Genomic DNA, 26,694 nt, shown 5'->3' on the forward strand with positions numbered 1-26,694 from the left:
AAAAATTTAAAGCCGATAAGGCATCAAGCATCTCAAAGCAAAACTACTTTAATGAGGGTGAGTCATAGTGCCACTCAGGGAAATGAATCAGGTACCCACATGCCCACTCTTCTTCATAATTACAGGTCTCCCACCCTTTTAAATTAAAACTAAAGTCAGGTAACAACTAATGTCCCTGTAGAACAAATTTAGCCAGATGGAAATAAACAGAGGCCTAAAAAGTAAAATGAGAATATCAAAGGGAAGTAGCTTTTATAGCAAGGATAAAAGGTAAAGCAGGAAGGAAACAAGCAGAAAAGAAGAAGGGAGGGAGGAAACAAGAAAGTAAGGAGGGAGGAGGAAGGAAGGAAACCATCACTTTAAATGTAATGTCCTCCCACTGGCCCCAGAGGACTCTGAAATGCTTTTATTGTGTGCTTTATTCTAGCTAATCTTGATACCTTCCCACCATGGAGTAACTACAGTAGCTTTCTGTCAACATTAAAATTTTAGATATAGTACCTGAGGCTCCTGTGATTGCCTGTGCAATAGGAGAGTGAGGACTATCCTTGCCTGCTCCCATTCCCTTCCCCTCTAGCTTCTGAATAAATCCTGAGAATTCTTCATCTAAATATCTCTCCTTCCCCAGAACTATAGTCTGATCTAAGCTACCATTGATTCAACTATGGCAGAGGTCTTGTTTTTTTTTTTTTTTTTTGTCTTGAGTCCTTTACAAAAAGCTATAGCACATCTAGGATGAATGTGGAAAAATGCAAATCAGATAGCATTATGATGCTTAAAACCTTAGGTGGCATCTCACCAGAGCCACCTGAAGCCTATAGAAGTCTTTGTGAGAAATTTTATAAAAAGATAACCACCTTCATCACCCTCTTCCTAGAATAAGCAGAGAGTTAGTCAGGTATAGACCCGATTTGCTTTGTGATCAAGCTTTTTATAAAGTGCAGAAAATCCAGTAACTTTGCCCTTAAAATAAAATCTAAACTCTTTTTTTTTTTTTTTTTTTGTACAAGCGATAAAACCCAGGGCAGTTTACCACAGAGCCACATTTCCAGCCCTTTTTATATTTTATTTAAAGACAGGGTCTTACTGAGTTGCTTAGGGCCTCACTAATTTGTTGAGGATGGTTTTGAACTCAGGATCCTCCTGCCTCAAGCTCCTAAGCCACAGGGATTTACAGGTGTGTGCCACTGTTTGAAGCTAAAATCTGGATGCTTTAAGAAGTCTTTTAGAGCCCTCTAAAACCTGGTCTCCATGCCAATCTCCATGAACTCACGGTCTGCCATTCTTTGACACAACCTCTCTGATCTTGCTCTCCTGGATCAGTTTCAGTTCTTTGAACATAGCATGTTTTCATTTATATCTTTGCTAAACCTCCCACTATTTGGAATCATCTTACCTCTTCAATGTCCGCATAAGTCCTGCTTAACTCTTCAGGTAAAAATGTTACATCCCCTCACAAAACTTTCCATCCCCTCTGATTAATATATGTCTTCTTGCCACATACTCCCCCAGATCACCTAAATGTGCCCTTGCAGACCACTCATTTAGATTCACTGAAATTGCTGGTATAACATCGGTCTTCTCTGATGGAGAATAGAGATTTTACTCATTTCCCACTGAATCATCCATGAACAGTTATGTGTGTGACACTTATTAGATGCTCAAGAATATTTATTGACTGAATAAAAATTAAGTGAATGGAAAAAACCTGGGATCTGCAGTATAGTGGAAAATGTCCTAGTTAACTTCCTTTCAAGAACTTATGATTGCATGACCTTAAGTACGAAACTCAAAATTTTCAACCAAAAATTTCAGCTCAGAATTTCCTATCTATTTTGAGTCTACTTTAATTTTTAAAATGTTGATAATCCTGTCTGTTCTATCAAGGTTGTCATGAGGCTTAAAGAAGGTGGGAAGGGATAACTAATATTTATTGAGTGGTACAATGCACAGAGTTTTATGCTAGGTGTTAACATCCTCATTCTTTCAAAAGAAATTTAGAAAAATATATGAAAGGTCATTTACCTAAAGATCATATCAAGTACTAAAGTAAGGACTTAATTCGAATTTCTCTGGTTCCAAATACTCTGTTCTTTCTATCTGTTTCACTAAATATTTTCCTTCAATATCCACCCAATTACTTCTTTCAGTCATTAGGACAAGACTTACTGATTCTGAGAAACTATTACTGATTCTCCTAGACAGATATATATGCTCTTCTCTCTAGGTTTGTATGGTACTTAAAATAAAAATATTAAATTTTAATTATTTGTTTACCACAAAATTTTATGAGGAAGGGAACATGTCTTTGCATTGTTATATCCCCAGTATCTTGCCTGGAAATTAACATTTTATAAATACTAAGCAAGTGTTTGCTACATGAATGAATAAACTTTCCCTATTAGGCATTTCTAACAAATCTGATAATATAATTAATTTTTATTTAGTGTTTATAAAGTTTTATGTTTTTTATAACCAAGTAATAATTAGGATTACATCCATAATAAGTTATATACTTGAGGTATATCAACATTCTAAAAATTAAAGTAGGCTAAGATTGTATGATGAACATGTGATACCAGCTCTCCTCCAGTAATGGAGATATGACTTTAAATAAATATATTAACAATGAATTTTAAGGTATAAGAAATAATTGTCTAAGAGGGTATCAAATATAAGGCACAGAAAAATTACTGATTCCTTTTGTTTTGGATATTCTAATTTTAGTTTTCTTTATAACAACTTCAGGAAGTAAATATATTGCTACTAAATAAAAATCTACTTAGCTCAGAGATCCTGACATATTCATGATGTTATCCAATTCTTGAAGATTATAAGTAGTAGTAGAAACAAAATACAGCTGCAAGTTAATGATATATGGCAAATGAATGGACCAAGAAATGTGCTAAGGAGACTAAAATAGAGTCAAAGCTTTCTTTAAAATTTAAATGAAAATGAGTACTATTTACTTAGTACTCAGCAAGAATAAATATAAAAAATGCTTTGAAGTTATGTAATATATAATCTAAATTCTTCACCTAAGACATCAGCTTGTCTCTACTAGGAAGTGAGAGATCTCTTTAGTTAATGATGTTTCCTTTCACGAGCACTTTCCAAAAGGAAGTCTGAAATCTATGATTAGCTTTATGCAGTCAACTCTTGATCATGTGAGTTCATAAATGAGAACATAGACAACTGTGCTAAGAGAACAGAGACAAACAATGGACCTAACTGAGATCCAAAGAGTAGATAATGCAAAAATCACATCTTTGACTCTGGAATAAATGTTTATTCTTTGTAGCATATTTGCATTTCTAATACACCCCACTAGCTTTTCTAAGTAAGGAGAACTATGCTATGGAAACCTCACCTAGACATACAAGTGAGAGTTTATCTGTAGCTCCTGTGAATTGCTTGTCAGAAGTTAGAATTCTGTCAGTGGTATTCATTCTGCATATTGATTCTAATATGTTGAAAGGTCTTGCTCTCTTCAAATTCCCATGCCCTAATACAATATTCCCAACCTCACCCAACACTAATGTAGAAAGTAGCTAAAGCATTGAAAAAGAAAAAGTCAATTGTAGGAAAGAAAGAGAGAGAGAAAGAGAGAAAGCCATACTAAGTATTGTTTTGATTTTATGAAAGAACAGGGATTATTTAAGTTTTTACTGTTTTGTTAAACATTAAGCCTTAGATAGTGGTCCACTAAAATAAAAAGGGAAAGAAATTAGAAATGATTACACTTTATCAGACTCATTGCTTTCTAGAGTGATTTTAATGATTTTGAAAACCCTGCATCAACTACTTTATAATTGTCTAAGAAAATCAAATATCTTCCCAATGTAAATAACTGCAAACTTTTCATCTGTAAAATCAGATCAATTATGTAACAAAAGTTGACCTTAGAGGGGGGCAAGTATGGAGGAAGGAAGGACTGTATAGAGGGTAAAGAGGGGTGGGAGGGGTGGGGGGAAGGGAAAAAATAACAGAATGAATCAAACAACATTACTCTATGTAAATTTATGATTACACAAATGCACAAATGGTATGCCTTTGTGCCATGTACAAACAGAGAAACAACATGTATCCCATTTGTTTACAATAAAAAAAAAATTAATTAATAAAAAAAAAAAAAGGAAGGGGGGCGCTAGGGAAGAATAGTTACTCTAGATTTGGTAGAGGGGAGTGAAGGGAGGAGAAGGGATAAGGGTGTAGGAAGGATAGTAGAGTGAAACAGACATTATCATCTCATGTACATATGACTGCATGATCAATGTGATCTTATATATAATCAGAAAAATGAGATATTATACTTCATTTATGTATGATTTATCAAAATGCATAAATGCATTCTATTGTCATGTATAAGAACCAATAAAAAAATTGAAGAAAATTTAAAAAAAGAAAAGAAAAAAGTTTACCTTAAAAATGACATCTCTCTCTGAGGCATTTTAGGTAAAACAAACAAAAAAATAAACAATGAAAGGTGGGCTCCTTGGCTCAGGAAAAAGCAATATAGTTAAGAAAAAAGTTGATCTTGCCTTACTATAAAACCAAAATAGGTTACTAGTAGGTGGTAGAATTCCAACAAAGCAAATATTCATGCAGTTGCTAATTATTCATCATTCGTTGAACATCTGTCGTTAAGTCATTCACCATGCTAGGCACCAGGGATACATTTTATCTGAGACATGATCCCTGCATTTAAGGATCTCACAGACATGTAAACAAATATATTTGTGTAAAGTACACATTGGCAGATATATCTGAAGACTTTAAATGGCCACATGGATGCAAGATTGGTAAAGTTAAAGAAGGTTTCACAAAGGAAGTCACCTCTGGACTCAATATTTGTGTCTCCCCAGAATTCATGTGTTGAAATCTGCCCCCCTAGGTGATGATATTAGGAAGTGGGACCTTGGTATGTGATTTAGTCATGAAGGTGAAGTGCTCATGAATAGGCTCAGTACCCTTATAACAGAGGACCAAGGGAGCTCATTTGCCCTTTCCACCATGTGAGTATACAAAAAAGGCTGTCTATGAACCAGAAATAGCCTAAACCAGTCATCAAACCTGCCAGTGCCGGATGTGAACTGTAAGAAATTTCTATTGTTTATCAGCTAGTCAGTTTATGGTACTTTGTTATAGCAGCCTGAACAGACTAAGACATTTATTTTTAGACAAATTTCATACAAGAATTGAAATTTATTAGGCAGATTAGATAGGAAGGCAAGCCAAGTTGACAGAGGAGTATGCTATGAACCAAGGAGCAATAAATTCTAAGAACAATGCACTTAGGAATACCTGGTATATTTGGATAGAGGTAAGTAGCAGGAGAGGTAAATAGATAGAACCATGTTAGGGCACACTAAGACATTTGGACACATTCATATAGAAGTTCATGTATGGTTCTTAAACAGTGACATATTCATATATAGTTCTTAATCAGTGACAAGACATAAGGTCATTGAACAGTGGGGTGGCATGATCAGATATATGCTTGAAAAATCAAAAACAAAAACTCTGCTTGCTGTGATAAATAGCCAAGTCTTGGAGATGGGAAGTTTAGGTGTCAGTCATCAATAATTTGGGGGTTTCAGGTCCAGATAATCCCTAATATAGTTTTCCATCTTCTGTCTCACATTTTAACATTTATTTTTAGAGCATTAGCTTCACAGTTTAGTACCTATTAAAATAAAAACTAGTATTTATTATGGGAATGATGGTTTAATAGAAAATGCATAAATGATTAACTGAGTGGGTTTGGAGGTAAAAGAGTATATTTAGAAGTTCTTCACTCTCAACTGTGTGATCTCAATGAGACCAAGGGTCTGATACTGATCTGAAAGGTAACTTTTGGCCAGGTAGATGGAGAGTCTCCTTCTGTCCCAAATTGAGGAAACATGAGATACTATTAAGTTTCTATCTCTGTATAACAAGTCACAATGTACTTAGTGGCTCACAACAGTATACATTTATCACCTCTAGTTACACAAATCAGGAATCTAGGATGCCTTTACGGTGCCTTCTGCTTAGGAATTTACCAGGTTGTAATCCAGGCAATAGCCAGGTCTGCAGTCTCATTTGAGGCTCAGGATCTTCTCCAAAGCAGACATGCTTTTCTCAGAATTCACTTCCTTGCAACTATAGAACTCACAAGGGTTATGTCTCCAAAGCCAACAACATAGGGACAAAGACTGTTGCTTCCAGTTGCAGTCTTTAGTCCTTATAATGGATCACTGATTAATACAGGCACATCAAGAATAATCTCTCCTCAAACTTAAAGTCAGAGATAGAAACCTTAATTAGATCTGCAAAATCCCTTTTACTTTGCCATAAGTCATCACAACAATGGTAGTTATACTTCATCACCTTTGTCATTGCCTAGTAGCAAGTTAGAGGCCACACACATACTAAGAAGGAGGACATTACACAAAGGCATGGTCAGGGAGAAGTCATGGGGCCTTCTTAGAACCTGCCTACCACGGATGCCAAGAGTCAAGTAGAAGGGTTGAGGTCATCAGAGTTTGCAATTGCAGAAGTGGGGAACTCATTTGGTCTACTGAGTATACAGGAAGTTACCTGGGGGAATATGTGAAACAAGTTCTGAATGGCATGATGCATAAAGCGAAGGACCAGCATGAGGGTAAGCACACAAGGCACCAGCATAACACAGACAGGTGTAAAGAACAAAAGGGCAAAGTGGACAGACACCTGTAGCAACAGCTGATGTGAATAGAGAAAAGGGCTAAGCAATTTAGAAAGTGTCTTCATCTGGAGGTAGGAAGAGGAGTTTTCCATAGCACAGACTTGGTAATATCCATAGACTCCCCAGTCCTTTTTAAAAAACATTACTGTCAGCTTCCCCCCTCGGTTTTACTTTTAGCTATGATGATTACACATTTGTCACGCAAATGTAACTGATAAGCGGGATTTTTTTTTCCAAGTGATATAAATAATTTGATGGACAAAATCAGAGAGAAAAACTATCCAGCAAACTCAATAGGGTAATTAGAAGATATATGCTACAATGAATGTGAATCTTAAAGAAAATCCCAGCTAATGAAGCAGTTATATTTTCACATGCAATAACAGAAGGTAAAAGCAATAGAAAATTGAGTTAATAAAAGCTTAAATGAGAAGAAAATAAAAACAGATTTTCAACACAAAACCCCTTGGGAACTGTTGCCCTCTTGCTGCTGCTGCAATTTTGGATAGGTTAGCAGGTGTTGAACTCTGGCTATCCATAACAGTGACACAGGTCCAGCTTCTGTTGCTCCCTCAGCCCTAGGATGCATGAGACTGAGGCATGGAGCAAACAGAAACCCTAGCCTTGGTCATGAGCAGGTTGATCTGTTCATTCTGAACAATTCTGTGGATTTAAGATTCTGGGGCCTGGCTGGACTCACAGCACCTAGCTGCTCTGAGCTTGTGTTGAATTCTTAAGAGTCCAGGCTCTGCTTGCTGCCCAGACCTATAGTAGTAACAGCACTAAATATTATAATGGCAATATTTATTAAGCAGTTTCAAAGCTACATTAATTAAACATATGATGCATTCATGTATTTTTCATTTATTGGTGCTTCCTTAATGTAACAGGGATTTTAAAAAAAAATAACTGGATTTGTTTTCATCCTTTAATTGTGTTCCATTGGAATCCTTTCCTGATCCATAGCTAGACTGGGGACTTCATACTCTCAGCAAGGAGAAGGTGGGCTAACAAGCAAACAGACTCTACCTTAGGATAGGAGAGGTGAGGAAGGATAAAACCACTCCAGGAGAAGAAAGATAAAACCAACTTCTGAGAAATTTTAAAAAGGAAAAGTCTGAATGAAAAAAGAAGAATAAAGAAATCAGTCCACATGTGTATGCTGAATTCTTGTTTCTGAGCTTTGTAGATTCTGGGCATAGCCACAGCCTGTTAAACTTGATAGTTTTCCTTGGTATGGAATAGCAAGATCTTAAGGATAAATTTTCTGGGCCCTGCAAATTTTCCTTAGTTATAAATGAAACCCAAAAGTTCCTATGATTTCCAGAAGAGGGCCTCAGAGAGCAGCTGGGTTGAAAGTCACACTGGCTGGCATGGGGCCTCTCTAGAGAAAGGACTCTGCAGAAAAAATAGGGTAGATGGATGGTAGGCCTGGCAAAGACTGAGGGACCCCTTTGCCTCTCAGAGTCAAGCCAGACAAAGGGAGCTGTAGGCCCTGTCAGAAGGGTCTTGGCATAAATAATGGCATAAACATATCACCTACAGGTCACAGGTACACTGGGAAGATACTCATGCTCCACTATTCCCCCTCCTCCATTGCCCCCAGGATCCACAGAGGAGTTAGAATAATACCTACATCAAACTTTCTCCACTCTCCTTAAATTCTGGTCTTTGCTCTCTCTGGTCACCCTTCAAGGAAAACCTTGTTTCTAGTTTCCAGAGAAAACAGAAGCCATAAGACAGTAAAATGCAAATTGGATCATCTCTATTTACAGTACCTGTCAATGATTTCTCATTGCTTTTAGGATAAAGACTGAAATCCTGCACCTCACAAAGCCTTCAAGTCCCTGTGTGGTTTCAATTCCTGCCATTTCTCTCCTTTCTATCTGACCTGTAGTTGAATGTTACTTCTACCACAGGGATTTTTAAAAATATGCTATTCCTTCTTTGAAGAACAATCTTTCCTCACTATATTAATCTAGTTAATATCTCTTTGCTTCTCAGAGCTCTGCTCTTTTCTGGGATGCTAGTTCATTTAATGCACATTTATGAGGAAAAAAGTCTCAAAGATGTAATTACACATTATTCCCACTAACCCTTAACTTTTCCCATCAAGCTCACCCTGAATCTTAGCTTGGAGTTTGAAGACAATCTCAGTAGCCTGTCTTTGGCCTCCCTCAGCTGCCCAAGTCCAGTGGCTGTTGAAATAATTCTGTCTCAGCTTTAGGAGGTCTTTTTCAAATCCATATGAACTAATTAAAAGGAAGGCCTACATTTGCCTTTCTGGTAATCCCTGAGGAGCCTGAGAGTTCAATGCCACCCTCTCCATTCTAATTTTAGTTTCCCTCTAGTGCTTCTTCTCCTTTGCGGAAAAGCATCCATGCAGCCGAGCACTCAAAGACTTTTGTTTTTGTTATTTCTTCAACTTGGAAAAAGGCACTTTTCCACTTTATTTTTAAAAAAGATTTTCCTCTCTCACCAGTTTTCTTCAGCAGGAGGTGGATGGATTGAAAAATACTAACAAATCTGGAAATAAATAATCGGTTACCTAAGGCAGTTAACTCACTTAGTAGGTACCGTTGAGAAGGTGCTAACTCACAAAATTCTTCATACAGAGATTTCCAGATCTTTCCTTAAAGACAGAACATCTGTTATGGCTTATTATTCTCATCTTCTTTTTCTCCCAGGAATTCACAGCAATTCCTCTCTAGGACTTTTTCACTGAGGAACTCAGAACTCCTAAGTTACTCAGTATAGGCTAAGGCTTTTATTCTTTTCAAACTGATACCTTCTACTTTTGATGAACTTGAAATTGTCACATGGCCTCCTCCCACCCTGCAAAAATCATTCTCAACTATGTACTCAACACTAGTACGTTCATATCTAATAGTGTTTCAAACTAAAATGTCCACAAATGACTTCCCCATCCTAATTGATATCAACTCCACCCTTCCAGTGATTCAAAAGGGCCCCAAATTCTTGAATCACATTATTGGTGCCTTGTATTTTCTCATATCTTACATTCAATCCTTAAAAAAAAAGTAGGCTCTATCATTATGATTATTATTATTATTTGTCTTTTTTGGAACTGAGTGTCGAAACCAGGGCTTTGTGAATGTGAGGCAGACATGATGCCACTGAGCTATATCCTAGCCCCACAGGCTCTACCTTTGAAATAGATTCTGTTTTCCAGTACTCCTCACCACCTCTATTTAAACAATTAATAACTATTACCTGAGGATAAAAGGAATACATTGACAACTACTAAGAGTATCCCAGAGACCAAATCTCTTAGCACATGGTCTCTCTGGTCATTCAAAAGGATCACATGAGAATGGGAAGCATGGCGGTTAGGAGGAAGGAGGAATTTCTATAGAAGGGGTGGACCCTGGCAGCCAGGGAACAATATGAGGGGTCTTTGCACCTCAAGAAAGAGTAGGAGACCGCCCCGCCCTGCTGTGCCAACTGGAGGACCAACCACGCTTCAGCTCCCCATCTATCAAGTGTAGCTCCCCAGGCCTGCCTCTATCTCAAGACACTGCAGCTGCCACCAAAGCCTGCTCCACATGATAGCCTCCACCTTAGGACAACAAACAGGGCCTGGAGGCAACTGCCTGCCTCAACAATGCACACCACAGTGCTGCATCTCTGAACCGGCCACCCAATGCCACCACACAGACTGTCCTCACAGCCCTATCTCTGAAAGTGGTCACCTCCATCCTGGGACACCTCTGCAGCCGTCTTGGGTGAACTCTGCTGCCACCACTGCCATCGTTGGTTGGGGCAGTTTCCATCATGGGACACCAAACCAGGCCTGGAAGCCCAACATCAAGGTACCTACACGTTTGACACTGCTGCTGCCAAGTAGAGATGAGGCCACTTCCACCTAAGGACAAGAGCCAGGACCTGGAAGACCATCACCAAGCTCTCTGTAGGCTTGGTTACACCTGAGAGTCTCTTTCTCTCTTCTCTCCTGCTAATAGTTGACTTCTATTGATTCCTCTTTCATGCTTCCTGTGATCTAATACCTCTATATTCTCATCTGATAAACATCACATCCTACACTTTCCCCCAGCTCTCTCTTTGCCCACCATTAGAAACTGTAGACCTTATTGCAAACCTACTGTTTATATTGTAGATAATAACGGAACACATCATTTCTATTTATTACAACAAGTCTGTAAACTTCTTAATAGGGGCTATTTGGTTTAAGGCTACATATTATTTGCATTGGATGCTGTTACTATTGATCTCCCCTTTAAAGGTGAGGTATTGGAAACCTGCAGGGGACACTATAAATCTAAATCTATAGGGTAGAAGCTGTAATACCTCAGAGCCACACTACTGGAGGGGAAGACACATGAACACATAAAAAAACAAGGGAATAAAGCAACCCAAACAAACCAAGATGCTACAATAATAGACTCCATTGACAGCACAGTAAAAGAAATGTCAGAGAAGGCCCTCAGAATGTACATAATTAAAATGATCTGTGAAGAGAGCAAATACAGGCAAGGAAAGATCACTTCAATAAAGAGATGAGAGAGAAAATGAATGTAGCAAAAATTACTTCAATAAAGAGATAGAGATTCTGAAAAAACACCAAATGAATCCTTGAAATGAAAGAAACAATTAACCAAATTAAAAACTCAATAGAAAGTATCACCAACAGACTAGATTACTTGGAAGACAGAATCTCAACAAATGAAAACAAAATATGTAATCTTGAAAATAAAGTTGACCACACAGTGAAGATGGTAAGAAATCATGAACAGAACCTCCAAAGACAAAATTTAAGAATTATCAGGATAGAGGAAGACACAGAGATACAAACCAAAGGAATGCACAATATTTTCGATGAAATAATATCAGAAAATTTCCCAAACCTGAAGAATGAAATGGAAATTCAAATACAAGAGGCTTATAGGGCACCAAATGTACAAAATTACAACAAATTCATACCAAATCACATTGTAAATGCCCAACATATAAAATATAGAATTGTAAAGGCCACAAGAAAAAAGTATCAAATTACAAATGGGGGGAAACCAAATTCAGATTTCAGCAAATTTTTCAACCTATACCCTCAAAGCTAGGAGGTCCTGGAACAATATATACCAAACTCTGAAAGAAAATAGATACCAACCAAGAATCTTACATCAGCAAAATTAAGTTTCAGATTTGATGATGAAATAAAACTTTCCATGATAAACAAAAGTTAAAAGAATTTACAACTAGAAAGCCTGTACTAAGGAACATTTTCAGCAAAATAATCCATGAGGAGGAAATGAAAAACAACAATGAAAGACAACAAAGATAGGATCTACACTAAAAGATAAAACAATCAAAAGAGAAACCAAGTCAAATTAAAAATAAAAAATAAACCAAAATGGCCAGGAATACAAATCAATAATAACCCTGAATGTTAATGGTCTAAACTCATTAATCAAGAGACACAGACCAGCAGAATGGATTTAAAAAAAAAAAGGCCCAACAATATGCTGCCTTCAAGAGGTCCATCTCATAGGAAAAAACATCCACAGACAGAAAGTAAAAGGATGGGGGGAAAAAAACCACCCTAATGGACTGCATAAAAAAGCAGGGGTTTCCATCCTCATATTAGATAAAGTGAACTGCAAGCCAAAATTAGTCAGCAGGGATAAAGAAGAATATTTCATACTGCTTAAGGAAATCATACATCAACAAGACATAACAATCATAAATATGCCCCAAACAATGGAGCATCTACATACATCAGACAAACCCTTCTCAATTTCAGGAATCAAATAGACCATAACACAATAATACTGGATGATTTTAATACACCTCTCTCACCACTGGATAGATCTTCCAAACAAAAAATAAACAAAGAAACTATAGATCTCAATAATACTATCAATAACTTACACTTAGCAGACATAACTAGAATATTCCATCCATCAATGAGTGAATATACTTTTTTTTTTCTCAGCAGCACATGGATCCTTCTCTAAAACAGAACATATGTTATGCCACAAAGCAACTCTTAGCAAATCCAAAAAGATAGAGATACTACCCTGCATTCTATCAGATCATAATGAAATAAAACTACAAATCAATGATAAAATAAAAATAGAAACTACTCCAACACCTAGCGACTAAGTAATGCACTACTGAATGATGCATGGATAGCAGAAGACATCAGGGAGGAGATTAAAAAATTCTTAGAGGTAAATAAGAACACCAATACAACATATCAAAATCTCTAGGACACTATGAAGGCAGTACTAAGAGGAAAGTTCATTTCATGGGGCTCGTTCATCAATAGAATTAAAAATCAACAAATAAATGACTAACATTACATCATAAAACCCTAGAAAAAAAAAAGAACAGATCAACACCAAAAGTAGTAGAAGACAGAAAATAATTAAAGTCAGAACTAAAATCAAGAAAATTGAAACAGAAACAATTGAAAAAAATTGACAAAACAAAAAAATTGGTTCTTTGAAAAAAATAAGTGAAATTGATAAGCCCTTAGCCAAATTAATGAAGAGGAGAGAAAAAAACTCAAATTACTAAAACTCATGATGAAAAGATAAATATCATGACAGATACCACTGAAATACAGAAGATAATTAGAAACTATTTTGGATATTTGTACTTCACCAAAATAGAAAATCTCAAAGACATTGACAAATTTCTAGAAACAAATGATCTACTCAAACTGAATCAGGATGACATACACAATTTAATAATTTTGGGGGGGTACTGGGGATTGAACCCAGGGCCTTGTGCTTACAAGGCAATCCCTCTACCAACTAAGCTATATCCCCAGCCCCACAATTAAAACAGATCAATTTCAAGCAATAAATAGAAGATGCCATCAAAAGCCTACCACCCAAGAAGACCCAGAAACAGAAGGATTCTCAGCCCAGCTCTATAAGATGTTCAAAGAAGAACTAATACCAATACTCCTCAAAGTATTCCACGAAATAGAAAAGTAGAGAACCCTTCCAAAATCATTCTATGAGGCTAGTATCACCCTGATACCCAAACCAAACATAGACATATCAAGAAAAAACAAAAACAAAAACAAAAAAAAACTTCAGACCAATATTCCTGATGAACAAAGATGCAAAAATTCTTAATAAAATTCTGACAAATCACATACAAAAACATATTAAAAAGATAGGGCACCATGATCAAATGGTGTTCATACCAAGGATGCAAGGTTGGTTCCATATATGGAAATCAATAAATGTAATTCATCACATCAATAAAGTTAAAGATAAGAATCATATGGTCATCTCAATAGATGTAGAAAAGGCATTTGACAAAATACAGCACCACTTCATGTTCAAAACACTGGAAAAAATAGGTATACAAGGAGCTTCTCTCAACATTGTAAAAACTGCCTATGCTAAACCTAAAGCCAAAATCATTCTAAATGGAGAAAAATTGAAAGCATTCCCCCTAACAACTAGAACAAGAAAGGGATGCCCTCTCTCAACATAGTCCTTGAAACTCTAGTCAGAGCAATTATATGAAAGAAATTAAAGGGATATGAAGAGGAAAGGAAGAACTCAAACTATCACTATTTGCTGATGATATAATTCTGTATTTAGAGGATCCAAAAAAATTCCACCAGAAAACTTCTAGAACTAATAAAATAATTCAACAAAGTAGTAGGATATAAAATCAACACCCAGAAATCGAATGTATTTCTCTACAATAGTGATTAATCCTCTGAAAGAGAAATTAGGAAAACTACCCCATTCACAATAGCTTCAAAAAAATAAAATATTTGTGAATCAATCTAACAAAAGAGGTGAAATCCCTCTACAATTACAATTACAGAACACTAAAGTAAGAAATTAAAGAAGATCTTAGAAGATAGAAAGATCTCCCAAGTTCTTGGATAGGCAGAATTCATATTGTCAAAATGGTCATACTACCAAAAGCATTATACAGATTCACTGCAATTCCAACATCCCAACATCTTTCCTCATAGAAATAGAAAGCAATCATGAAATTCATTTGGAAAAATGAGAAATCCAGAATAACCAAAGCAATCCTAAGCAAGAAGAGTGAAGCAGGAGGCATCACAATATCAGATCTTAAACTGTACTACTGAACAACAGTAACAAAAATGGCATGGTATTGGCATCAAAATAGACAGGTAGACCAATGGTACAGAATAGAAGACACAGAGAGAAAACCACATACACACCGTTACCTCATACTAGAAAAAGGTGCCAAAAACATACAATAGAGAAAAGATAGCCTCTTTGACAAATGGTGCTAGGAAAACTAGAAATCCATATGCAGCAAAGTGAAATTAAAACCCTATCTCTCATCCTGTACAAAACTCAACTCAAAGTGGATCAAAGACTTAGGAATTAGACCAGAGATCCTGCACCTAACAGAAGAAAAAGTAGGCCCAAATCTTCATCATGTTGGCTTAGGATGACACTTCTTTAACAAGACTCCCAAAACACAAGAAATAAAATCAAGAATCAATGGAATGGATTCAAGCTAAAATTCTTCTCAGCAAAGGAAACAATCAGTAATGTGAAGAGAGAGCCTACAGAGTGAGATAATATCTTTACCACATGCACATCAAGCATTGCCTCCAGGAAATTTTGTACACTGCTGCTCACTGGCATAGTTTCAAGGACTGGTGATTACCGATGTTTATATAATCATTCCTAGTTTCATGGGCATCCTGTTCACAGAATCCACTTTCACTCTAGCCCTCTTCTTTATTCTTGGACTCCAGCAATCCTTGAACCCTACTGGAATCTCCAAGTCAGTGCCCTATTGGTTGGTCATTGTCACTTCTCCCTTTGTTGTTCTTCCTCTTCCTTCTCTAAGTTCTGTCAAATAAACACTCACTCTCTCGAATTCATATTTCCTTGTTCTTCAAACACTTCAACATACTCATTTAACAAAACCACAATCTATGTAAAATTCGACTCTCCAAATCTGTGCATCTATACCTTCCAGTTGACCTAGGTTGGAGAAAAAACAGTACTGCATTGAATAATCTAATTTTAAATTCATGAGCACAAATGGGCCTTTGATGCTGCCAGGTGATCACGCTGAACCTGTTTTTGTTCATTTACTCTTCCTCTTAATAAACTATTTCACACTCCTCTCTCTTCAAACTCTGCATTTTCCTCCTGAACTGGAACTGCTGTTTTCTACTTTACAGATAAAATGGAAACTATAAGGTTTTCCATAGACAGATTTTCACCACGTGGATACCCTGCTAGCATTTGTACTCACAGAAGAAATGTCTTGCTCATTGGCTCTGATCTAAAACCAATTTTTTGTATTGACTAATAGAACCTATCACTTATTTCCCCTCCTTCATCAAAATTTTAAAATCCCCTCCTTGAAAACAGGGTAGTCTATTCTTGCTATAATTAAGTCTGTTACACCCAACCTCCCTTCAGTTCACCATATTGGGCTTATATCCCATCAATTCTAACCAAGTTGCTCTTATCAAGATCAGAAATGAAGTCCTTGCTGGTAAATCCATGAATGAACTCCTATTCCTCATGCTACTTAATACATTAGTTACATTTGACCAAGCTGGTCACTCCATCCTTCTGAATGACTTTATGCACCTTTCTTCAGACTGTGATGATATTCACATTTATATCATCAGACTGGATCATCAGCTGTCTACTTGACACACATTTTCAGATATCAGATATCTAATAGGCAACTGGAATTTAAAATGAACTCTTAGTATTTCTCCCCATTCACTGAATCTGTTCTTTCCAGACCTTCTTGTATAGCAGATGATAGGAAATCAATTCTTACAGTTGTTCAGGACAAGAATCTTGAAGAAATTCTTAATTGTCTTTTTCACACATATCACATCTACTCCTCCATGAACGCTATTTTAGTCAGCTTTTTCACTGCTGTGACTAAATGATCTGACCAGAAAACTTATGGAGGAGCAAAGGTTTATTTGACGGCTCACGGTTTCAGAGGTCTTAGCCCATAGAAGGCCAGCTCCATTCCTTGAGGCTCAAGGTGAGGCAGAATATCATGGCAGAAGAATGTGGCAGAGGGAAGCACCTTGCATCATCAGGAAGCAGAGACTCCACTCCCCAGATACAAAATATATACCCCATAGCCACACCCCAATTCCCACTTCCTTCAGCCACACACTACCACTTCAATTACTCCCATCAGGGATTAATTCACTGATTGGGTTAAGACTCTTACAACCCAATTATTTCTCCTGTGAATTTTCCTGCAGTGTCTCGCCTGTGAGCTTTTGGAGGGTACCTTATCTTATCTCTCAAATAACAAACTCGTATTGCACCTGCCTTAAAAATATGTCCAACATCCCTGTTTCTCTCCACCTCCACTGCTTCGTCTTTGACCTTGGCTGCCCTCCTCTCTTGTCTTACTGCAAAGTCGCTTTTGCCTTCTAACTGGCCTTCCTTCTTCCACCCTGTTCCCCTTCCCAGTCCATTCTCTGCACAACGGAGGAATCCTCATAAAATAGAAATAGATGATGTGACTCTTCTGGAAGTCCTGAATTGGCCCTACATTTCATTCTAAGTAAAAGCCAAAGTCCTTCAATGGTCTATTAATAGACCTTACATGATCTATTCCCTTTCCCCACATTCTTACCTACAAATATTCTTCATTTCAAAGAATAACATACATACAGATCTGGCTCATCTGCTTAAGCTAGGAACTTAAGAGCCCTCTTTCAACTTTTCTCCCTCACCTGTGTATATCCAGTCAAATACTTCAACCTATCAATTACCCTTTCCTCATATCTCTCAAAACCATGTACCTATTTCTACTGCTGGTGACATTGTTTCTTCCCACTTCTAATCTCACTTCATTTCAATCTACTTTCTAATAATTAATACTGATCTTTGTAGTTAAATACAAGTCTGTTTATATCATTCCCCAGTCTGTCTAATACCAAAACTCTTCCTCTTTAAAAACCTTCTTTTTTGGGAGGTGGGGGGTACTAGGAATTGAACTCAGGGGCTCTTGACCACTGAGCCACATCCCCACCCCTATTTTGTATTTTATTTAGAGATAGGGTCTCACTGAGTTGCTTAGTACCTGGCTTTTGCTGAGGCTGGCTTTGAACTCATGATACTCCTGCCTCAGCTTCCCAACCCACTGGGATTACAGACGTGTGCCACTGCACCAGGCCTAATAACCTTTTTTGATGACACATAAGTTGAAACTTTAAACACAATTTTGGATACTTTTTAAATGACCTGTTATAATTCATTGGTTTACTTAGTGCTTGTGTAGAATCCAATTCACTTTCGAAGGTACATTAATCTTTGTTCTATTAAATGCCATTTTTGTTTAGATTAATTTTTTGTGCAACCTATCATTTATAAAATGGACTTCAGGTGTATCAGTTAATATAATTCCATGTTTAAATTGAGAGAAGGTCAGTCCCCATAAATAAGAAGTATAGGCTTATAGAGGGCTCTGCTATCTTAAAACTATTATATACTTCAAACAATAATAGCAAAGAAAAAGAAAAGTAAAACATTAAATTATAATGATAATATTAAAGAATATTAGTTTTGATAGTTTACAAAGTGCATTCACATAGTAAATTCATTTTTTGACTGCAAATACCCAAAGCAATAGATATTATTTCTCCTTTTCAGCTGAGCAAATTGAAAATCAGAAAAGTTATGGTATTTGATGGAAAATACTGAGAAAATCAATATTAGAATGGACTCAAATGTTTCTCTATGTACTAAGTGCAATGTTTTTAGTGAAGGTTCTTAAATACAAAGTATAACCAATTATCTCTCTGCAAGATAATGAAATGCTACTTTTTTAAGAAGATAAATGTCTAGCTTAAAAATTTTACTTTTATAATTTCAAGTATTACTTTTTAACATAAAACAAATCAGCCCTGTCCTTCCACATTTTTATTAAATATCATTCTCTAAAATTTTTTGATGAAATGGGGAAGTGACATATAACATTAGAAAACCATAGTAACATGCTACTAGAAACTATTTCAACTGCTAAAAGGTAAGATTTTGGTTCTGTTTAAAGATCAGACCTGAAAACATCCTGATGACAGTTTCTCCACACATTGTGCATGGTGCCACTGAAGTCCCAGCAGCAGTAATATGTGTGTCCATACCTTCTCTCTGGTGATCAGTATTAGAGTGTAGAGAGGCACCAAGTCTTTGAGACTAGGCCTCTAACTTTTCTTGTTTTTAATTAAAAAAAGAAAAAATAACAATATTTCTATCTACCTGAAAGGAATGTTGGAAAAAAATTTAAAACTTAATCATCCAAAAAGCATAGTGTTCCAACTGAAATAAAGCCAAGAAAGATTTTCCTAAAGGCAAATATCAAAATACTTTTCATTCCTCCATTTTAGAATTTTAAATCTGCAACTAGGCATTCAAATAAGTAATGATTGAATGATAATTATATAACCTAGAACCCTGTCCAGGGTCCAAATACCATATTTCTTTACAAATCACACCCCATTTCTCCTCTATTATAAAATTGCATTTGGCACATAGCAGATAAACACTAAACACTCCTTGGATGAACAGGCTTGATGCAGATGACAAAGAATTATGGTAATATCATAATTTCTGCTACTACTACTAATAGTTATTATTATTTGTTGAGCATTAACTGTGTCAGATACTATGCTAATCACTTTACATGCATTATCACATTTCAGGGTAAGTTAATCTAATAAATTCATTCTAAATCTAATTCCACAGATAAGAAAACTGGAGCATTAAAAGATCAGAGTCTAGCTGGACTAGAGGTTTAGTCTCATAATTAGTAATCAGACTGATAGTGTGACTTCAATGCCTAAAATGTGCCAGTGACCCATCTATTGAATTCTAGAAAGATTACAGAAGACACTATATAAGAGGTAATCAATATTATTTTATGTAGCAAATAAGGCTGTGGAAGAAATAAGACAGGAAGATTTCATAGAAGTGACTACAGCAACAGAACATGAGCTCTTGCACCAGGTTTAACACCCATCTCGGTCTTTATGGGTGGTTATTTTGTTACTCATTCTCTTTGTGCTTGTATTTCCTTATCTGCAGATAATAATCCCTAATTCACATCACAATCATAAGAATTAAGTGAGTTGATATACCCAAAATACCTAAAATAGTGCTTGACACTTAAGCATTTGTTTATCTTTATTGTTGTTCTTTATCATCATAGCGGGGGCTTCTACTTGAGATAGGGTGCTCTGGAAAGGCCTCTATAAGGAAACATATTCAGGCCAAAATGAAAATGATACTCAGACACATGAAAATTTAAAGATAGAAACTACAGACTGAAGGACCAAAGTGCAAAAGCCCCAGAACCAGTTGTCCAGCAACGAAGGCCAGTGTGGGCCTTGAGTTTGCTAAAGGTAAAGTTAAAGGAACTAGTTAGGATCTAGGCTAAGCTGGGCCTTATGGCCATGGTAAAGAGCTGGATTTTATTCTAATTGAGTGGGAAGCCTTTACATTTTAAGCATGGTAATGATGCACTTTGATTTACATTTTATAAATATGATTCCTGCTGCCATGAAAGGTTGGATGATAATTTCCATGGAATATCAATCTTACTACTCCCATGAGTCATTACTTTTAAAATCTTGGCTTTTTTTCCCTCAGGGTAAACAATTCTTTGGCTATATGTTTTTGAATATTTGTATTAGTGCTTTAAAAGTAGAGTCAGATCAAAGGACTTAAATACCAAATACATACATGTGTAGATAAATGCTCATATACATAAATTTTGAAGAAATATTACACAGAATGCCCATACTGACCAGACTTTATGATACTAAAATTCATTGTAATAACATCTACTAGTTTTAAAATCATATCTTTTTGAAGGAAAGTAATTGAATAGTGTGCCTATTGTAAATTAGAAAAGAAAGGCCTCTTTGGGTTCCACTTCTCATATTTCTGTCCCTCGACCTTACCAGCTAGTTATTAGTTCCTTTGTCCCTGAAGAAAGGAAATATTGCAAATCTGACTGAGTGGAACCATGTATGTTTTATTGGTGGATGCAGTTACTTTTCTTAATCTTCCCCTTGCCCCCACACCCTTCCTCTCCAAGTACGTCTTGGCTTAAGCAGGTAGAAAATCCACCCTTGCCCCCATTGTCCAACTCAGTTTACCAGATACCCTTATTACAGGTTCTCTAGCCTCATAGCAGCTATCAACAAAATCATATGTTAATTATTTGCAACTCCTGTGTGAAGAGGGGTAAGTAGCAGTGCAAGAAGAGTGTTTCTAGGTCCTTGGCTACCATGTAATGTGCCAACGTTAAAGCGTCATCTTTAATGTTTAACACTTGAAAGACCATTAACATATTCAAAAATAATATTATACACACACTCTGACAAAAATTGTAAAGCCCTACATTGCCACACATATATGTGAACCAAAAGTTCAAAATAATTTGTGTGAAGACTCCTCAATTCCTCTGACTCATAAACTGTTTAATCTTAAAAGTTAAAAAATGCAACTGCAAAAATTGAATTACTTCACCTGTATGGTCCGTGTCCTCATTCTTGACTTCTGTGGTTCCCACAGAAGAAGTGGGTGGGCTAACAGGAGGGCTGGCAGTAAAGCTTGTACACCCTGTTGATGTGTTGATTTCAAAATATTCTTGGTTGTGATTCATTCGATGAAAATCCAGAGAAGACACAATGGATGTTCGCTGTTTAGGCTAAAATAAGCATGACAAAAATATTAATATGATCATATTCATTGTTAGCCCAACATCCCCAACAATTTAATCTAAGTGATGATTTTTTTTCATTTAAACTATTTGGGTTCTCTACCTAAAATATGATTGTGCTTTACAAAGCTACTAAACAATCACTTGATGAATTAAATAATGAAAAGTTTGTTTAATGAAAAAATGTGGTACAGTTGATATAATAATTTAGGGTTTTTATTTGATTTTCCCAGAAGATTGGAAAAAATACATTACACAGTATTTCTCTTAATGATCAATTTTGAAAGTTGCAACTTTAAGTCACCTTTCGTTCAACTAACATTTATTAAACATCTGGCATTTGCTAGACCCTGAGGACATAGAATCTAATAATAAAAGGACTGTTGCAACATTGAAGTATAATTAAGGCACTTCCATTTTTTCATTCTTTATATAGTCCAAGAAACTGGTAGAATTAGATATCATCCCCAAGTACCATATGCTGAAATTCAATCACCAGAATTAAGTAAAGTTATATGGTACATTTTCTAGGATCTAAGAATCTTGGTATTTGTAGTGAACTTTGATTTTCTTTTTTAAGGATTTTAATTAATCCCCGAATAGCAAGAAAAGTCAATTTAAACATAAAAGTTAAAATCATGGAGCAATAGCAGATATAATCTATACCTTTGTCAGTAATGGAATATTCCCTATAGCAGTTTTCTGGTTTTTTCCCACACTTTTAATTATATTCACTTTTTCCTCTTGCCTATCTGTGCTTCTAACATTGTCCTTTGGAAAAATTGCAGTCTTTTTGGCTCTCAGATGTATGTCCATTTCCAAGAATCAATCCAAGTTTTACATTTATTTTCTTTATGAATATTACTGAAATATTAATAGTTTCTTATAATACTTATGAGACTAAATGTATACTTCATAAAGTATATTATACTTCACTTTCCCCCAAAGACAATAAACTTTTGATTTCTTTGCCCTTAAATATTTATTGACTTAATCACTGTACTTTATAGATTATTTCCTACAAGATATTCATATACTCTGTCTCTTACAGTGTTCTGAGTAGATATTATTTAGTCTATAATGTAAAATAATCATATAGAAAATATCTGTATCCTGGGCTGGGATTGTAGCTCAGTAGTAGAGCACTTGCCTAGCATGTGTGAGACACTGGATTCAATTCTCAGCACCACATATAAATCAATAAATTAAATAAAGGTATTGACAAAATTATACTTTTTTTTTTTTTTTTTTTTTTTTTTTGGTGCTGGGGATTGAACCCAGGGCCTTGTGCTTACAAGGCAAGCACTCTACCAACTGGGCTATCTCCCCAGCCATTATACTTTTAAAAAAGAAAATATCTGCATCTTACAGTTTTTAATATAAGATTTAAAATTATCACAATATGCTTTATTCTTTCAACACTGCAACATCTTTATGAAGCAGGTTAAAAGGCATAAATATTTTTATACAAGAGAGTGCAACTCATTTATTATTATGACATATCAACTCAGTAATAGAATTCAAATTAGTACCCACACAAGACTCAGTTACTTTTGAAGTATATAAGATCAGGGTTTAATGTCAGGTTTGGTTTCTTATGAAATGTCTTCCTTGAGGCCACTAAATCTCAAATTCACATTCAATGTTCTTTGCACTAGGCTGTATAACAGCAATTAAAGAGGTACAAGCTATGACACCAGTTCTAATAGAAACACAGGCATGTCCATATTCTAGGTTTTATTATATCATATTATGTTTTTGTTTCATTTTATATGAAGACAATGTGCCACTTTTCTATAATGTTCCACCCATAAGTTTTATAAAAGTCAAGCCAACTGATGTATATGATTCCTTCCCTTCTAAATGTTTCCTAAATATGTTTGAACGCCACCTACTCACAGTTCTAATTGTATTAAAAACAGATTGTTATGTGATCATGAGGACAAACAAGTTCTTTTCTTTCTTTCTAACTCTTTCTACTAATATTTTCTGAGTATATATTAAATTGCAGGTTCCCATGCATGGTAAACACTGCAAATGGAATGATAGATAGACAAAGATATTGTCTGTTTTCTGGGTATTATAAGCTTGAGATGGGAGGAGAGATGGTGCATGAGGGAAGAGGCAAGCAATTATACTTCACTGGAGTGTACAGTATATGTAGTCATTGATAAGAGCTACAGTATGTGGAAGCACAGAATATAAGGGAGCCAAAAGGTGGGCCTCTGCTTTAGGGAGGGAATCAGAAAAGGCTTCTGTGAAGAAGAAAGCACAAAACTGTTAGTAGGTCAGTATGGCTACAGTGAAGAGCGTGCAAAAGTAGTGGTGAGTTCAAGATGTAAAATACTAGAAGTTGCAGAGGCCAAATCATAAAGGGGTCTAAATGCTATGTTAAGAAGTTTGGTCTTTAGCCTGAATATTTTAATGAACCACTGAATGATTTAAAAGCAAGAATGCTTCATAATTGGATGAGTATTTTAAAAACTCACTTTAGCAGTTTAGAGAATGGGTTGGTCTGGGTTGGACAAGAGGAAGGGGAATTATTTAGCAAAATGTTATAAAATCCCAGCCAAGACCTTATAAGGTCCTGTAGAAAAGCATTAGCAATAAGGTTGAGACAGTAGATGTTTTTAGGAGATGATTAATGCAGTTATTTCTGTAGGACTTGGCATCTGGTTAGGTGTAAAGGTTGATTCTAAGTAAGAGGTCTAGGGTAGCAGATTTCTCAATCTATACACCCCTCTAACAGATGTACATGAGATGTATGTTCATATGCTGTAGAGACCCAGTTTAGATTGCTCAGGACATGTTTATGCAAGTCTACATACCTCCCTTCCTTTCTTTGAGTGGTATGCTATGATCTCACCCTGAAATACAGCTTCAGAGGAACTACCTGGAAGAAGGAAGGAAGGAAGGCTAAAAGAAAGTTCAAAGACCACTGAGCAGTGATCATTTGACTTCATTCTTGTTTGCATTTTCAGAACTGTCTATTGGTTATCATTAGCCAGTGTATGGAATATTAGGAGGAAGTCAATGCCCAAAGCTCACTGAGTATCTGAGGTGATAAAAAATTAGAATAATTTTATGTTAGTCAGATTCTAAAGTAAGGGTCAGCACAGTATAACTTGTGGTCCAAATCTGGCCTTCCTCCTATTTCTGAAAATAAAATAAATTAGAACATAACTCTGTCCATTGTCCATTAATTTACTTATTGTCTATGGCTGCTCTCACACTACATTGGCAGAACAAGTAGTTGTGATAGGGAAGTCAAATTATCCACAATACTTAAAATACTAACTGTCTGGCTCTTTAGAGCAAACATCTGGTAACTCCTGTTCTAAAAAATTACTTATTATTTTAGTACTCAATACAACTATCACATGGTCTCCCTTTTATTTCACAATCTTATTTGCATTTGGGTTGGGTCAAATGACCAATTGTGAACAATTAACTGTTTAGTACAAGACATTTTTTTTTAATTCCTCTTTTACTGTCCAGATGAAGTAGCTGTAAGTTGAAGGAAGGTCATGTAACCCATTTGGCTTTATGACAAGTTAAAGTAAAACCTCTTATGTTAAGTCATTGAGATTCTGCATTTGTCTGTTGTAGCAGCTAGCAAAAATTACCCAAACTAGTGTAGAATGCAGTGACTGAGAGAGGTCAAATGCTTTACTCAATATTATATAAGTAGTTAAATCAGAAAGAAGGTTCATGTGTTCAAATCTAGAGAAAAGCAGATGGTGCCTCAAAACACAAAGGACAGAGGCAGGAGTTAAGAGTCATGTCTGGAGGACTAAAATAAAAGCAGTGAGGGGGAAAGATTAGAGAGATGGTAGGATACTAAAACTTCAGATAAAAGAGGATGGGTCTAGAACATTCACTTACATTTTGATTTTAATACATTCTAATTTTTTAACTACTCAAATGGAATTCTGCTGAGCCATTAGGTATATGAAAGTGTTTTCACAAATTAACTGAAATTAAAAATGGAATTTGCCATGTTTTAATGTGTAAAAGGAATGGTGTCTACTGTAGCTCCTCCTCTCTAAAACTGGTACGGCACTCATGTCTCCTTTTTCTGTAGGACTTGCAACTGCACACATTAACAGGAGTCAGAACACTGCAGCTCATGGGCCAAATCTAGCATCTGACTATTTTTGTAAAGCCTGTGAACTGAAAATTGCTTTCACATTTTAAATAAATGGGAAAAAAAAAAATCAATGGAAGAATTACATTATCAATGTGTGAAAGTTGTATGAAACACCAATTTTTCTGTCCATAAGTGAACTTTTTATTGAGAAACAGCCATGCCCATTCATTCATGTATCGTCCATGACTATTTTCCAGCTGCAACATCAGAGGTGAATAGTTGCCACAAGGACCATAAGAATGACAAAGGCTAAATTTATTGTACCTTCAAATTCTTTTAAAGTAAGAATCTGTAACTCCTACATTAGAGAGACTAGAGAATGTCTCTGAGGAGCTGAAATTAAACAGACACAGAATGGTAGTGAAGGATTCAGGTCATGCTATGTAGAGTTTTCCGAACAGCACAATATGAAAAGGTGGGATTCCTTCTTCCAAAAGCAGGGGATGAACAAACAAACAAACCCATATTTTCCCATGATCTCTCTCTAGAGCTGCCATGGTATTATTGTTTGCCACTTAATGCATTCCCCTCAAGCATGAGGACACTAACAGCATGAAGGCAGACCCTCATGGGTACCCAGGGGCTCTGCCCTGCAATTCAGGTGTACCCAACCTTGTCTTGCCTCACACTTATGGTCTCATTGTTATGTGAACACATGCTGAGTGTGCAGGGGCACCATGGTGGGGCTGGAGGTGACCAAGAATCCTGCCCACTAAGGTAGGGATATGGCAAGAGGCAGGATAGTAGATAAGCAATGGCAGGCCAAAGAACAAGTTCAAATTTCTCACAGATACCACTTAAAAATACAAATTTAGACATAATGCTATTAAGAGTTTTGACAAGATGCCCCTGCAACTCATAGTTTCCTTATCATTAACACCTTGCATTAGTGTGGTATATTTGTTAAAACTGATGGACCAATATTGGTACATTATTATTAACTGAAGCCCATAGCACATATTAGAACCCAGCAAACTATATGCTTCATTAAGTATAAGCCTTAAACTCATCTAAAAAATACTCAGTTGATTAAAAACAACAAAAAATAAAACAACAAAAATTTAAGGAAAATGACCCAGCAATAGAAGGCAGATTAAAAAATACATGA

The 26,694-nt window shown here is 36.0% G+C and overlaps 1 protein-coding gene across 10 annotated transcripts in view; it reads right to left on the bottom strand.

Moving 5' to 3' along the window:
• Window positions 1-26,694, bottom strand: part of ANKS1B (ankyrin repeat and sterile alpha motif domain containing 1B) — a 1,201,009-nt gene that overhangs the window by 575,075 nt on the left and 599,240 nt on the right. For all 10 annotated transcript variants that reach the window (XM_079141356.1, XM_079141354.1, XM_079141351.1 and 7 more), the window contains one exon: window positions 21,244-21,424. In XM_079141356.1, coding sequence (XP_078997482.1) covers window positions 21,244-21,424 — 181 coding nt within the window. The remainder of the gene's footprint in view (window positions 1-21,243; window positions 21,425-26,694) is intronic.

The sequence above is a fragment of the Sciurus vulgaris genome (assembly GCF_902686455.1).
Source record: "Sciurus vulgaris genome assembly, chromosome: 5".
Lineage (NCBI taxonomy): Eukaryota > Metazoa > Chordata > Mammalia > Rodentia > Sciuridae > Sciurus > Sciurus vulgaris.